Raw genomic sequence first — 17284 nt, 5'->3', positions numbered from 1 at the left:
GGCTGGGATTTCTTCTGCGAAGTTCAACATGGTCAAATTCGACAGATCTGGAAATTTCGGACTATGGCATAGGAGGGTCAAGGATTTGTTAATCCAGTAGGGCATGGTGAAGGCACTATACAGAAAGTAATCGAAAGGCATGGACGACATGAATTGGAAGAAACTGGAAGCAAAGGTTGTGGCAACTATCAGGCTTTATTTGGCTGATGACGTGATATATCACGTCATGAATAAGGAATCACCGGCGACAGTTTGGCTAAAATTGGAAAGTTGGTATATGTCCAAGCCATTGACGAACAAGCTTTATCTTAAGGAGAAACTATATGGTCTTAAGATATCATAGGATTCAGATTTGAACCATCACATCAACGTGTTCAACGAAATCATCAGTGATCTGTAATGAGTTTATGTGAAATTCGAAGATGAAGATAAGGCATTGATGTTACTAAATTCCCTACTTGCGTCTCCTATGGTCGAAAATTTAGTTACAATGTACTCTGATGTGGGAAAAAGAAACTCTCGAATTAGAGAAGATCACAAGTGCTCTTTTATGTTTTCATCAGAGAAAGAAGGCCAACGATGAGAATTTACAAGGTGAAATGCTTGTGGTGAGGGGTAACCAGGAACATGGGAGAAGCAAGTCCTAAAGCGAACAGAATAACAATAAATCTCGATCCAATTCTAGGAAGAGGAAGGACATAGGGTGTTTTAACTGCGAGAAAAAGGGGTATGTGAAACAAGATTGTCCAGAGAGAAAGTAGGGGAATACAAAGAATAAAGATCGAGGGTCCATCAAAGTCTGCGAATGTAGTGGAAGAAGAAGGTTTAGAGAGCAGTGACGGAGATATGCTTTCTGTTTCATCCGGTTCAAATCATCTCACAGATTATTGAATTCTAGATTCGGCATGCTCCTATCACATGATACCCAATAACGATTGTTTTGACGCCTACAGGTTAATAAATTATGGTTCTGTTCTGATGGGTAAAGATGCATCATGCAAAGTCGTTGGAATAGGGAATATCATAATAAAAATATTTGATCGTGTTGTTAGAATGTTATGTAATGTTAGGCATATACTGGATTTAATACAAAATTTGATTTCATTTGGAACTTTAGATTTTAATAGGTTTAATTACAAGTCTACAAGTGGGGTTGTTGACTTTGATGTAATCCCAAGAGGGGGTGAATTGGATATTTAAAAATTTTCTCCTAAATCAATTCAAATTTCACAAACAGTATTACACAAACTTAGGGTCTTTCTATATAATCAAAAACTCAATCAAATATTCAAACAATTAAACACATGTATAGCATATAATAAATCAAACATAAAACATACATGCGCTGAAATTGAACGAGCGAAAAATAAAATAGAGGGTCAACACAAAATTTATTATCGAGGTTCGGCCAATACTGTCTACATCCCCGCCTCTAGCTTGCAAGCCCGAGGATTCCACTAATGCTCACTTGCGGGTGGACCGACACCGATTACAACACCTTACAGTATGGTGCACCTAGTTCTCCTAACCGGATCTGAACCAATCCTGTGCTCTCCTAACCGAGTCTAAGTAATTTAGGACTATTCACAGGGCTAGTCTCCCTCTTCCGACCACCCGTCGGAAATACAACAAATAATCAAATATTTGTGTACAATACAGATACTTCTTATACTAATAAGATATGTACCACAATAAGCACAACGTAATCAATGCACTCAACAAATGATGTAATCTTAAGCTCAAGTGAGATTTCGTTAACCAATGTGTTAACTCTCAACAATATGTGTATTAATATGTATATGTGAGAGTGGGAACTTTGATTTCAAGATAATATATTTGCAATATGAATATTCAAAGAATCTCTACAACCCTAAGCAAATATCTCAACAGTATTTTTCAAATATTAAGCACAATAGATAGCAAATGTAGAGTTTTCCCAAAATATTTATGAATGAAATACAATAGGAAAACTTTAGCTAACTCTCAAAAACAATATCAAACAATGCATGTAGAGACCCAGGAAAATAAATAATAAAAATAAATGAGAAAAAGGAGGTTTTTGGCTGGTAAGGGAGAAAATTGGCGACGGTTTTGGAAAGAAAGCCGATAATAGAAAACTGGCGACGGTTTTCTAGAGTGAATAGAAAATCATCGACGATTATGAGAAATTACCGCGGAACGGTAACGGGTAAACAATAAAAACAGGCCGATTAAATAGAAAATCGTCGAGGATTTTCTAAGGATCAGAGAAAATCATCGACGATTTTTTCTACAGTGAGTGTATTAAAAAGGATCCTACGAGTGTTTTGTAAAACAAAATAAAATCACTCACTCTCTCTCTCTCCCAAACCCTACGAAGCTCTCTCTTTCTCTCTTCGATTCCAACTCTATTAAAGTGCGAATTGACAATCAGGAACCACCACAGAGTTCCTGGAAAGATTCTCTGCAACCTTCGTGGAACAGATTTTTAATTTGGGGTTCCAGGGCACCATCCCAAAACTAGGGTAAATGGTGTATTTCAGGGTTTTTAAGCTAATTTGGAGTATACGAAACCTAAGAAATGTTAAATGGAAATTATTTTGGGAGTTGTGTTGAATAATTTGGGGTAAATGTGAATTTCAGGTTTTTGGGCTGCGAACGCCAAAGGGTGTAGAAATTGGGTGTTTTAATAAAATCTCAATTAGGTAAAGGGAATAAATTATAATAGTATTTTTCTGAAAATTATGGGTTGAGAAATATGATAACTGAAATTATGATATTTTATTTGAAATTTATTATGATATAAATATTATATGAAATTTGTGTGGTATATGATTTATATTGAGAAATGTTTAAAGTGGGTTAAATGATTTACCTTGAGAAATATGAGATTATGAAATGTGAAATGAGATATAAGATTTGAAATGATAGAAGAATGATGAAAGTGAAATGTATTGAAAAATGTATATCTTCTGAGAAATGATGTGTAATATCTCGAAAAAGAAATTAATTAATTAATATTATTAATCATTTAATTAGTTAAACATTATTAAATTAATATATTAAATAAACAAATAAAAATGAATAGTATGAAAAGAAAAAAAATTAATTGGAATAAAGATATATATATATATATATATATATATATATATATATATATATGTAAAACTTCTTTAGGCCATTTGAATCCAATTTCAATTGGATTCTCAGTATGCGCCCAAAAAGCTCTCTGCACTTCTCTCAACTTCTCTCTGTCTCTGTCTCACTCCTTCGTCCTCCTTCTCTCTCTTCTCGATTTCTTCGGTCTAACGAGCGCCAGTCAGGAAATGGATGGTACCGTTGGATTCCTAATTTCGCCATTGATATTTCTATTGGAATGGATTTATCATGGGAGTGGCGTAGGCACCACTCCTAGGGAAAGATATATTTCCTCTAAATCCTTAATTTCTCCTTAAATCTGCCATTAAATCGATGATCAGGCACCACTACGGGATCCTAGTGGCGATCGTCGTCATTTTGGCGTGAGTAAATCTTCAATTGGGGTTTTTTAGACCCCACTCCAAAGTGAGAGTGAGATTTGAAAAATTAGGTAAATTAATTATATTTGAGGGTATAATTATTTATTTAAAAATTATGGACTTAAAAAATGTTTAAATAGTATTTTATTTATGATTAATTTAATAGAATTAGGATTTTTAATTCAAGGTCCGGATAAGCACCACAAATATTTTTCGAGGTCCCTGTTGGTATAATTCAAAAAACCAGGTAAGGGAAAATATATATATTAAACCAGAATTCTTATGAATTTAATAAAAAATGAATTGTGTTATATATACACACACATATATATATATATATATATATATATATTTCGATATGAGTTTAAAATATCAATCATTTAAATTATGTTTTCCAAACTTAGGATTATTTATTAGATACGTATATGCGAAAATGAACTGTTGAAAGTGAAAAATATTTTCAGGATAATTATGTAAAAAATGAAAGATATTTTCGACATATAAACGTTAAATGTTAGTTGACTTATTTTATAGGCAATATATGAATTTTGTTACTAAATTATGTGATATGAATAAATGTAAGTTCTGTGCAAATATTTGTTGAATGTATGAAATGCAAGCTAAGTAATGCAAAATTAAACACGGAAGTAAGGAAATCTTTCCCCACATTCGTATATGCATACTAGAAGAAAAAATAAAATTCAACTGTGATGTTCAAGTAAATATAAGCGCTATTTAACATCATATAAAAATAATCCGTACGATTTGGCATTAACCATATAAAAATAACAAGAAATTTCAAAAAATCATAAAATTCAATAATGAAGTTACTTAAATATAAACTAAAAAATTCAAGGTCATCCTTTTTATATTTTAAAAATCCATTAAATTTGATTATAATATAGAGATATTACAAAGTGAAGAAAATTTTTATAAATGTGATTCACAAAGGCTCAGAACATAATAAAAATAAGTCTATTAACATTAATTTCAAACACAAATTCATCTGCTGGTCTAGTGATATAAAAGTCAGGAATAAGGAGAGAACAAACACCACTTATTAGAATAAAATAAGCCACATCATCTTTGCTTGGTAGATCAAATTCAAATATTCAAACTATAACATATAAATATGGAGTAACGCATCATTATTCAATAAACAGGGATACAACCCACCATAAATAATGAAAATAAAAACTAGAAATTTAAAAAGCAGCAGCATCCTTCTATTAGAGGCAACCTAAGGCATCCCCTCGTCAACACTACAACTCTCGTAAAAGTTTGGAGTAGGCATGAACACAACAACATGCCAACAGGAAATGCAGTGTGTTAAAACACAGTATCATGAATACAAACTCAATAACCAAAAAAAACTAAAAAACAAAACAAGAGGAGCCAAGACTAGTAAATACCAAGATAAGTGGGGAAAAATCTAGAGCTGTTGATAACTGCAATAACTTCACATCTAAAAAAAACAAAAATCAAATTCCAGGACAACACATGCAACAGCTGAAGATCATTAACAAGAACTTTGTCCTAAAAAAGAAATAGAATTAACACAGTTGAAGAAGCAGAGGATCCTTTTTTCACTCACATCCCAGGCTTGCGCATTTCATCAGCTCCGTGGGCAAAGTGGCACTTTTCCCCAAATGTACAGGACCCCTTTGCAAAATTGTCGCACAGCTTCGTCTTGAAGTGGGTCGCTGGAGCAGAGTTCGAAAAAGTCTGGTTCTTCATGGGATGCCCACCACCAGAAGCAGAACCAAGATTGAAAATAAGCTCACTTACCATTGCACTGGCTTGCTTGATCTGATCAAAAGTACCCTCCAGCTCAATGTTCCTCAAGTTCGAATCTGATTCATGCTCCCTTATGGACAACTTAGCTCCAGTCACACGACAGATCTGCTTCGAGTTCACCCCGCCTTTCCCAATGATTGCTCCAGCCAACGAAGCATCAACACTGATCTTTGCAGTAGCAGAGGCTCCAAAGCTGGCAGCAGCAGCAAGCCCCGTTGGAGGTTGCTCAATCCTGCCAGGTAATCTGCCAGGAACAGCCCCCATGCCACGAGGATCATCATGTAATGGAAGGGTTGGCTTGCCGAGTTCCCACTCACCATGAGCAAAGTGGCATTTGTCACCGAATTTGCAACCTTCAGCTGTGTTGTACTTGTTGCACAATCGAGTTTTGACAACTGGTGGAGATGAACCATCTGGGAAAGATGGTGGAACCACCTGGCTTCTAGCAGGGGGCGGGACAGCTGGGCTGCCACCAAGATTAGTCATCTGAGCCACAGCTTTAATTCCGCCAGGAACATAGTGCAGAAAGTGACAACCTTCACCAAATGGGCACCCAGAAGTGCTGCACAACCAAACCAAATGGCATGAATACCACATGACAGATCAATTAGCAACCAATAACTGACAGCTTAAGCAGGATTTTCGTATATCAAAAAAATCATAAATCAGTGAAGAAAAAAATATATAAATATAAAAATATAAAATATTTTTGGGTCCGAGAAATTATTGTATTCGTGGAGTTGGTGACTGTTATTTGTTTTACATAACAATTTTACTCTTATGATATAAGCAATCGACATCAAACACACATACCCTACTTATTTCCAATTCTCACTGAAGATCAACAAAATCTGTAACCTAAACTGAAATTTTTAAAAACTAACAAAAAAGTTATTCTAATATTAAAATATTCATGACAAAAAAAGAATGAAATTAACAAAGATCCTATTATACCTTCTATGAAAATTGAAAGCACAATCAAACAATTTTGTAATAAAGGCAATTAAAATGAACTAAAATCTAAGCCACCCTACCAAGAGTAATAAACAGATCATCATATGCTCCGTGTACTTGGAATTTTAGAAATGAAGAATTGGAAAATGAGCAGCCTCCCTACCAAAAAGTATGAATTTTTTCTTTTTTCCTTTTTTTTTGTTTGGGGTGGGGGGGGGGGGGGATGTATGATCCAATTCCTAACCATGATTAAGGGGATCACATGACAGTTTTCACTATTCTCAAATTAAATGAGTAAAACAAAATGCCGTTAAATACACATCTTGCATGGTTGACTTAAGGTACAAAACAATCAGAAAACTGAGAAAAAAATTGCTCTTACTAGCAAACCAAGCTCGTGTTATCTATTTAAAAACAGAGCTTCTAGCCAATCAGAAACACACAGTGAGAAAGAATCTTTAACACAAAAAATACATAATCAAGAGAGTTTATCAGCTCACTGTCGCTGATAGTCAAAGTGGAGCCTGATCCACTCCATCCCTCTTGAGCAAAAAAGAGAGGAAAAAACATGATTGGTGTATTTTTTTTTCCCAGCATTTCTTTGTTCTTTTGGTCATGCCTGGTCAAGAAGAGGATTGCATATAGATCCTTTTATTAACCACAGAATGTATTTAGATCATTTTATTAACCACACATGATGTTTCTTCAAAATCATGCAGAGCAACCCATTAAAGCATGAGGGTCGGTTTTAAGGTTAAAAACAAACAGCCTGAGAACACAGCATCCACAATAACCAACCCCTAGTTTTATATATAGTGAATAAAATAAATATTGAATGATTCACTTGACATTTATAAAGAAAGGAAATTCTAAAAAAATACAAAAGGAATAGAAGCACCAAACTTCCTTCTGTCACATTAAAAATATATATAGAGTTCAATAACCAGACGTACAAAACCGCATGCCTTCTAATGCATTGAATTCCCATGTAAACACATTAGCATTTTAAAGTGATGGCAAACACAACCTCCCCCCCCCCCCCCCAAAAAAAAATTTTTTAAATAAAAAAATTAAGAGGGGTGAAGGCACCCCATTCACAAAGAACTACACTTCCATGCTGAACAATGAGAACAATATACAACAGTGTTAACTCTTTTTTTATCTTCTATAACTCCTAAAAACATAGCCTATGCTCCAGAGAAAAGAAAATCAAATTTACAACATGAAACCTGCTCAAGGAAGAGAACTAGCATACTGAACATGGCAAGAACACAGGTCCATTGAGTTAAACAACAGAAGGTAGATTTTAACTAAATAGTCTTCTTATTTTCTATAGAATCAAAAAAATCAACCTACAAGCAATTGAATTAGTGGCTGTTAAACCAAAAACATGATCACAAAATGTGTGATCAACACAAGGCATGCCAGAGAATAAGGATCATCAAACAAAGACCCAATCAACAATTACAACATAATGACACCAGCAAAATCATCCAAATCTTGTCACTTGTCATTTGATTCAATAACAGTTCTGTAAAAAAATCTGGGTAAGATTCAATGAATTTTGTCAGCATTTATAGAAAAATACAAATGCTTAATATTCGACAATCTTCCAGCTTTCTCCCACATCAAAAACCACTCAATCCAACCCTTACTTTGCTATACATGCCAACATCCACAAACAAGACAAAATAGAAACCAGCTCAAACCAGAGATAATAATAATACCCACAACATAGCAAACCAATGCTTTAGTAGAAAAGCTTGAGAGCCTCTGCTAAGACTACTGTACACTCATTTATTAAGCTCTTTCACCAGATGTTTGGGTGCTCTATTATAAGAATTCCGACACAACTTTTCATCTTTTCTTGCATTGCAACTTTGTTTGGAGGATTTGGTTCAGGTTATTTGGTGTTTTGGGTGAGCTCGGCTTGTCTAATTTTAATATTGGGACCATTAACCAATTCATTCACAGGTTTTGGGAGGAGGAAAGATAGGGCAATGTTGTGGAAATATGGTATCTTCACAGTTTTTTGGGGGGTTTTGGTTAGAGCTCAATGCATGGATCTTTCCAGGAAGTTGAATTGGGTGCTGTGCTTGGAAAAAGAGTTGTAATATGGCCTCTTTGTGGTGTGTTGGGTTTGGGTTTTTTAGGGGCATTAACTTTCTAGATTTTCAGTAAGATTCGAGGAATATGCTGGCTTGATGTTTGTTTTTTTCTTTGTCTTGAGTTTTTTCCCTCTGTTCAGCTCCACATTTTTCTTGAGAGATGTCCTATCCTACTTTTTGTAAATTCTATCCCTATTTTTGAAAACTTCTTCTAAATGAGTAAGTTTAAACAAGTTTATATGTAAGTAGACTACAGTCAGTTGGGATTCGTGAGCATACTCACGTATTAGATACGCAACTTTACAGGATGCTAACTGGTAAAGGCATGGAGGTATAGGAAAAGGCTAAAAAATTGAAAATCATAATTTAAATTATGGCACATTGAGAAAAAATAAATAAAAGAATGGGGTAGGAATCATCATAGACCAAGACGTAAAAGAAAGCGCTGTAAATGTTAAAATTACAGGGGTAGAATAAAAAATAAATAAATAAATAAATAAAGATGGCCTTAAGACGAAAATATCAACCAGTGTCTATGGTCCCTAAATAGGCTTAGAGGACAACTACTGAAGGAAATTTTGAGAAGATACAATATCATATAGAAGAGATATTATGGAGTTGGAAAATATTCATTGATGCAGATTTGAATGAAAATATTCATTGGTGTGGATTTAATTGGTCACATTGGAAACGATAATAAGGTCATAGGGCAAGGAATATGTGCTTTAAGAAAATATAATAACACTTAACCTTCAAGAGGGGGCAAAATATAATGAATAGATTTTTTCTTAACTAGAAAGGGGGATAGAACATTGTACAAGGCCAGAAAAGTTACTCTGAAGTTATTCCAAGTGAAACTTTTAACTAAAAACAGACTACATGGTGCCTGTGCTAGATATATGATGCATTAAAAAAAGATGAAAACAGATAGCATAGATGAATGTAAGAGTACCAGACTGTAGAACCTCTTTTTTTTTTGGGGGGGGGGGGGGTGTTAAATAAAATTAAAAGATAACATTATATAAGATGGTGATTCAACAATAGGAGATAATGTAGACACGGACACTTTGGAGTAGGATACCTAGTTCTATTAATGAAATGGAAAAGGAGATTTTAAGTTAATCTAAAGGAAGATGCCTGACTAGTAAAGAGAGTTGGTAGTGAGATCAAGATGTTCAAAAAGACATTAAGAGAAAAAGAATGCGGTTAAAGACATGGAAAATGTAGAAATGTGGAAAACTTTGAAAAGTACAAATAGTTAAGAAAACGTACAAAAAAAGTTGTTAGTAGAGCAAAACGTAGACCATATAATAGTTCATATACTACGGTGATTAAATAGAAACAAGGGAAGGAAGAGTCATTTAAATTTTCTAGAGCTAGAGAATTAAAGGGCAGCAACATAAGCACTATCAAATTTATAAAAAATAAATTAAAAAAAAAGGTAATGCTCAATTAAACAAGATGATATAATAGAAAGATGGTGAACTTGACAAATGAGGAAAAGGCTAAAAATTTGAGATTTATTCACAAAATTAGTGGTCAAAAAAGTTAAACTTTCTTTAAAGAAAATAAAAAATAGGAAGGGAAAAATTGCTCTAGGACTAGATGGCATCCCAATATAACTATAGAAATGCCTAGGTGATAAAAATTCAATTTGGTTTTATTCTCAGGCAATCAATTACAGAATCCATATATCTATTAACAAAAATAATGAAAAAGTTTAAACAAAAGAAGAGAGACTTGAACATCATTTTTTTTACCTAGAGAAAGCCTTCTAAGGTAGTTTCCAAAACAAAAAGTGCTTGTAGTAAGTATATAAATGTCAAAAAGTTAACATCAATTAGTTGTTGCTTGCAGGCCTCAAGACCATCCAAGGCCTCAACGCTAGATGTATGTTATAGACCTTATGGTAGTAAGGAGGATGAAGTCCATTTATTCTTGCATTGCCATTTACCTTGATGTCAAAAGAACAAATGTTTTGTCTTGTTGAGAGGGTGTTGGATGTACCCTTATTCCTTGGAGCCTTTCTTGACGGTTGATTTTAGATGTCAAGGAAGGTGCAAAATAGGGGGGGGTGTCAGGATGTTACAGCAGTGTTCTATTTTTGCTTCTATTTTGTTGGAGAGAGAGATGCTTGGATTTTTTTATATCATGCGTCTTCTGTAGACATAATTTAGGAGGATTGTTTAACTTCCTTGTGGATGTTGAATAATTGTCTCGGAAATGCGGTTTTTGCTCATATTCATCGCAAGTAGATGACCCTTTTAACCTAGTGTTGGTTTTCATTTTATATTAGTTTTTTTCTATTTCTTTCATGCACTTCAAAGATTTATCATAGTATTACTGCATTCTTTGTTCTTAATTTCCTATCCCAGAACAATATTAGCACCAATAGATTTTGATAACTTGGATCCATTATACACGCTAATAAATTGAAGAAATGCTTTGGGCAGATTAATACCCTAGAAATTAAAAGGGAAGCTTTGTAGAACAGCTGTAAGACCAGCTATGCTGCATGGGGCAAATATCCAAACTCCAAAGATGTAGAAGTTTGTGGGGATGAGTCAGGATTTCACAGCCCTCCACTTCATAATATTGCTTTAGATACCGCAAGAATGGCAGAAGATATTTATTGTATGCCTGGTGGGATTTGAGGCTTGATTTCATGAACAAAGGAGGAATGAGCTAGTTTTTCTTTTCTTTTTTTTGAGGGGGGGGGGCCAGGGGGGCGGGGGTGGTTAGTAAGGATTTTACAACCGTCCAGTTTGTCAAAGGATATAGCTCTAGATGACTATATTGCTAGAATGGCAGAAGAGATTTCATGTACACCTGGTGGGATTTGAGACTTGATTGTTATTGATTTTCCACTTGGATTTGGACAGAAGTCCGTGCAATTTTGTACTGCATTTTGTCCAAATCCACACAAATCAAAGCCAAGATCCAAACTACAAGCTCCCAAACACATTTCTAAGCTTTCTAATACCCCATTTTTCACTGGGGTGGGGTCCCTACTAATACGAGAGCATTATGAGAGAATTAAGTACCATAATGCATCTAACCCATCCCCTCTATTATAACATCCACTTTTCCCTAAAACATGCAAATACGAAAAATGGGTTACTAAAAAACTCTTTTTTCAAACCCATCCAATAGAAGCTAAAAGCTCAATAAAAGTGAGTCTAGCTTAGATTCCTATGACAAAAACTCAAACTATCAACTCATTGGCACCCTATTCAATACCCTTAACCAACTAGACTATGTTCATCCTACCAAACACAATTAGGAGGGGTGGTCCATGTGCATCCCTAACCTTCAGCATTTTAGAACAAAGTACCAGCTCCAAAGACCCGAGCACACAAACATGTACTTCTCCCAAAACATTTAGCACGATAATTGCAAATTCCCCTTTATCAATATTTCAAATGTCAATCCATCACATCGCAAAATATTCATATGTAGGTAAAAGTAGAAGGGAAAAAATTATGCACAATAGGTCCCAAAAACTTGTTAACAACATGAAATCCACCATGGTTCTCCACTTTTCCTCAAATACCTCGTCAGCAGTCTGCTGCATGCTCAATCAAGAACCGAATTCCTATTTTATCCTTTTAAGCTTCCAACTGAATTTTAATAGTACCATCAGAAAATAAATCAATTCTGCAGTTATATTCACCACATTAAACCAATACATCTTAGTTGAATGTATCTCACCTCCTCCTCAATTTGCTGCCACCACTAACTGGTTAAAAATGCATTTCTAAAATAATCATATACAGTTCTTAGATACGTTCTAGCATATTAATATCGCCACAAGACATCCCCCCAAGTAAAGAAAGCAGCCTTGCAATAATTGTTCACGCAAGCTAAGAAAGAAATTTTTTCAACTACCAGACATTTGTCAACACAGCTGCCCTTCTAACTAATTTATGAAGAACTTTCAACTTGATAATAATTTATAAGCATATAATGCTCCAAGGCAACTACCACTTCATCCATCCTACTCTAGCAATGGTAAAAACATCATTCTTTAATGTCCCTCAGTGATTAAGGTCCCTATCAGATTCTTAATTTTTCTTATAAAATAAATGAATTGCATACATAGTTTTTATTGCGAAATGTCAGTAACATCATCTTTAATGTCCCTCCTCATTAATGGAGGTCCCTATCAGATTCTTTTTCTCATAAAATAAATGAATTGCACACAAAGAGTTTATACTGTTCAAATAAATACTTCTTTTAGCCACCAAAAATAGCATCCATGACCAACCTCACTGACATCCTTAACAATTAACAAAAGGAAAGAGCAGAAGATAATGAAAAGACAAGATAGAGGATATTATATCATAGACATAGTTTTCCAAAGAAAATAGGAGAAAATAAATTGTGGAAGGGAAAAATTCAAGCACTAGTGTACTAATAAAAAAATCAGCGATCAAAGCTGTTAACAGTTAAAGATCTTTCATATTTTTTATACCAACTATATATAATTAAAAAGTTAGAAATACTGTTAGGTCCTCGAGACAACAAGATTTGGACAAGTTTTAGAATAAATTAGCAAAAATAATAAATTGTAGAAGAGGTTTGAAAATTGCTAACAAAAACATTAAAAGTGAATATCTTATCACCAAAACAAGTGTAAGCAAACAAGAGAAAGCGACATAACATCATATCATTTTCCATGTCAAGAACCAATATATAGGAATAATTCTTCATATTGAAAATTACAAAAAATAAAAAAAACAAAACAAATTCTATAGACAGACACAGCATCATATATGCCTCAGTCTTCAAATCAAGAGAAAATAGATGTGTCCTCCACACAATGACATAATATTGATACATAGAGTAACAAAATATTAAAGCATTACTATTCAGAATATTCACCCCAAAGAAATAACAGAGTTTAAACTGTATAATTTTGATGGGATCTAGACACCATCAGATGCAACATAAAGCTGAAAAGGCACATACAAACACAAACATGGTAATTCAGAGAAAATTCAAGGTAAAAACTACATACTAAGTTCCTAGAATATAAGCTAAAAGTGACCATTACATGATGAACAAGTTTTTCACTGCATGAAGTTCGCTTTTCACTTAACCAGATCCCCAAATCCCCATTCAAACATTTTTTTAATCAGGTATAAATCCAAATTCAGCCAATTTCATTTTTATAACATGATTTGGAACAAATACAGACACACAACTTTAAGACCTAGTTTTTAGTCCTCAGAAAACACTACATTGCAGAGTTCGTACGCTATTTGCAACCATAATAGTGCAGACGAACTGGATCCACACGCTACATAATCCCAATTCAACCACTTTTTAATCAGGTATAAATCCAAAGACAACCAATTCCATTTTTATAACATGATTTGGGGCATATACCGTCACACAACTTTAAGACTTAGTTTTTAGCCCTCAGAAAACACTACATTGCAAGGTTTGTATGTTATTTGCAACCATTATATTGCATACGAACTGGACCCGCATGCTACATAACAGGGTAATTATGAATCCGCATGACTTTTTCTTTATCACAAATATAGCTTGGAAATTTGGAAATTTAAGGATCTCACAGGTGCCTTGTAAATCAAACAGTTCCTTCAACAGTTGTACGGTGGACAAACCTGAATCCACATGATTTTCTTATTCACAACTTACAGCCAGTAAAAAAGTGAATCTCGCAGTTGTCTTGTATATCAACAGATTCCTTCCACAGCCTATGTTAACATGATTTTTTTTCTTTAAAAAAATAAGCCTGAACAACATGAATCAACCTTTAAATGCCAATTTCATTGGTCCATGTCATACTGCCTTCCCTTGCAAAACTTAACATAAAGAACTACATAGAACCATTAAACAATGGCCAGGTTTTTCACCCATGCAATTGCTTTTGTATTACATTAACCCAGCCAGTAGCTATTCCAACTGTAGTCTCTTGAATCAACCATTTCAGTTCTAGTGTCTTTGTTATCATGATTAGAACAAAGTAAAACCTGTACCACAACTTAAGACGCTCAATTCATTAGTCCGGATCACAAAATTTTACTTGAATAGATCGTACAAAAAAAGTTTTATTTTGATTTATGAGTAAAAGATAGAATTGCATTTAACATATTTATTTTAGATAGGTTAAGATTTGAACCTGAAAAACTTTGTGCATGGCTTTGATTTGCTTCCAATACCAGTAGAAAAGTTCTCCATTTCTGTTGCAGAGCATTAATTAATTTTTCACAGTTAAAATTTCTGTGAGTTATTATTAATCTTTGAACTTCAATAAATGATAATAGTCAAGTTATAATTTCTTATCACTATCAATAAAAATGTCAATTACCAAAAGAAAGGCTCCATTTTGGATCATGGTTGAACAGGAAAAAAAAAAAAGTATAGAAGCATCATAAAGGCTAAATGAAGAAAATACATACGCGCAGAGAGAAATACACACTGGAAAAAACAATAAAATAGATGAGCCACCTTGCATCTTATACCACTTGCTTAGTGTCTATATTTTTCATAGACCCTCAACAACAATAAGCCAAACTTCTAAGAGATGAATGTAAAGGATAAAACCATAAACATAGAAGCACCTCCCATCAACATAGGTCAAATTAGCTTGATACCAGAAGAAATCCACTAAAACCAGCTTTATAATACCAGTGGGTACAAGATACAAACCAAAATTCAAGCAGTATTCCTAATTTGAAAGTGGAAAAAGACACAAACCAACATTCAAGCAGTATTCTTAATTTGAAAGTGAAAAAATGATACTGCTGTCAGATTTACTTTATAAATGAAGCAATTTTTTGTGCTAAATTTTGAACACGAACAGTTCAGCATAAATATGATAGAAACATATAAAAATGAAGAAGCCTGCATGTAAAATTTATCAACAAGTAAGGCACCAAAAACTGCAGCAACTTTGGGAGCTTGTCAAGACAGCATTTTCCAAAATTGAACATTAATAGTGATGAAGAAAGTTTAGTGATATATTTTTTTTTAAATCAGGGAAGTCTACTGACACTTTTGAAAAATCAGGGACGTAAACTGAAAAGAACCCAAACTGGAGGGAGATAGAGCATATTTAACCCAGACAAATTAAAAGCATCATTAAAAGTTTTATTAAAAAAAACAACTAATTAATGATGTATAAATCAATTATTGAAAATGAAGTATGTTACGCATGGATAACAATTCAACTCGTTATGGGTGTGTGGGCACGCGCAATTGAGCTCACAATGCATGCGTGTGTGCGTTAGAAAGAGAGGGGAGTGGGGAAAGAGAGCAAAAACGTGGGCGACCACCACCCTCAAGATTAAGGTCGTCACAAACCTACTCATAACAAAGATAAACAAATGAAATACGAGAAAAAATTAAACAATTAGCAAGTAAACACCTGAAGGATAATTACTACTAACTTCACCAAATCCAAAATATTACCCAAAAAATAAAAAATAAAAAATAAATAAATAAATAACTTGAAGTACGAGAAGAAATCCTATAAGAAAAAGAGATTCTAAGAAGCAGTCTTAATCGCCTATATGCAACATTCGAAAAAATTATAAAAGTTCGGGATTTACGAGATCTCCAACCAGAATCTCAAACAATATCCCCGGAAAAAGAAAAAGAAAAAGAAAAGCCAAACCCTAGATTCGGTAGAGAGAGAGTATAAAGAAGATAAAAACGAACCTTGCTTGGATCTCTTAAGACCACCATTGCCATTGAAAGCAGCTTCAGGCCTTCCTCTCTTGCGAGCAAGTCCAGAGTCCATCGATTAAAACCGCGACAGATCGAGATCCAAAGGAGGTAGGGACAGAGAAGCTAAAAGCAGCTACAGAAGTAACTAGAAACAGTACAGAGAAAGGCAACCCTATATAGCGTAAGCGAAGAAAGAGAGAGTGGAACCCTAGGGTTAGCAGTGGAACGAAGTCGAAAGAGCAGGTGAGCGAGAACGAGAGAAAGTAGAGAGAGGCGGAAATAAAAGATGAGATTAAATGTGGTTAATGATATATATATATTTATCATCCTGTTCTGACGTGTTCACGTGCAGCGGGTGAGGCTCAGTTGCGTCGTCGGTTAAGATCTTTTGGGCCTAAATGATGGGCCTCCATTTACACGCTACGACGGAAATTTCGGCCCATTATGGAATGAATCGGATCAACGGCTTGGGGGCCCAATTCCATGAATGACCCCATATTAATGGAATATTTAATTTAAGGATTATTTGCTGGTAAAAAATAATTTTACTTTTTATTTCTAATTTTTGAATAATTATTAAAATATATATCATTTTTTTTATTTTTAAATAGATCCTATGAATGCATTCACTTGTGCAAAATAGTTTTATTATTAAAAAAATAAAATACAAAATATCATCATATTTCCCATTTTTTAGGAATGTTTGGTATCACTGTTAAAAATTATGAAAATAAAAACAAAAATGTTGAAATAAAAACTAAAATATGAAAACAAGCAACTTTTATATTAATAATTTTATAACTAAAACAAGTTTAAATTTTGATTACACAAATCCTCATTTTTGTCCTTCAAACAAATAATAATAACAAAAAATAAGATTAAAATAATAAAACTGCAAATTAAATAAATTAAAATACTATAATAAAAATAAACAACAATAATTTTCTACTTAATTATTATCTTTCAAAATTCCCTTTGCAAGAACAGTCATACTGTACATGACAATTGAAATATTGCAAAAATATTTTGTAAATATTTTTAATTATTTTAAATCGTAAAATTTATTTTTTTAAAATCAAATTTTAAATCCATTTGATTATTCCATCTAATTATTTTAAATCTTAAAATTTAATAGGAATTTTTTTGTTTTAATCAAATATTAAATTCATATGATCATTTTATTTTAACTTTAATTAAAAAAGTATAGATAAAATGAATGATTTAATC

The 17284-nt window shown here is 33.5% G+C and overlaps 1 protein-coding gene across 1 annotated transcript; it reads right to left on the bottom strand.

Annotated features, from left to right (window-relative positions):
• Positions 1-4701: 4701 nt before the first annotated feature.
• LOC131147951 (zinc finger CCCH domain-containing protein 14-like) lies at positions 4702-16351 on the bottom strand. Its single transcript, XM_058097628.1, has 3 exons — positions 16049-16351; positions 14508-14568; positions 4702-5856 (listed from the first exon to the last, which is right to left on the bottom strand). The coding sequence occupies exons 1-3, from the start codon at positions 16128-16130 to the stop codon at positions 5088-5090; spliced, it is 912 nt and encodes a 303-aa protein (XP_057953611.1). The 5' UTR covers positions 16131-16351; the 3' UTR covers positions 4702-5087.
• Between the last annotated feature and the right edge of the window lie 933 nt (positions 16352-17284).

This window comes from Malania oleifera, chromosome 2, assembly GCF_029873635.1.
Source record: "Malania oleifera isolate guangnan ecotype guangnan chromosome 2, ASM2987363v1, whole genome shotgun sequence".
NCBI classification, from domain to species: domain Eukaryota; kingdom Viridiplantae; phylum Streptophyta; class Magnoliopsida; order Santalales; family Ximeniaceae; genus Malania; species Malania oleifera.
Note: the sequence above shows the minus strand (reverse complement) of the source record. Positions and strands in the feature narration are given on the sequence as shown.

Coding starts and splice junctions, on each gene's coding strand:
- LOC131147951 (XM_058097628.1), bottom strand. CDS start 16,130: ATGGACTCTGGACTTGCTCGCAAGAGAGGAAGGCCTGAAGCTGCTTTC. Junction 14,569..16,048: donor TCTTAAGAGATCCAAGCAAG/GTTCGTTTTTAT, acceptor GCTCTGCAACAG/AAATGGAGAACTTTTCTACT. Junction 5,857..14,507: donor CCATGCACAAAGTTTTTCAG/GTTCAAATCTTA, acceptor TTGGTTGTGCAG/CACTTCTGGGTGCCCATTTG.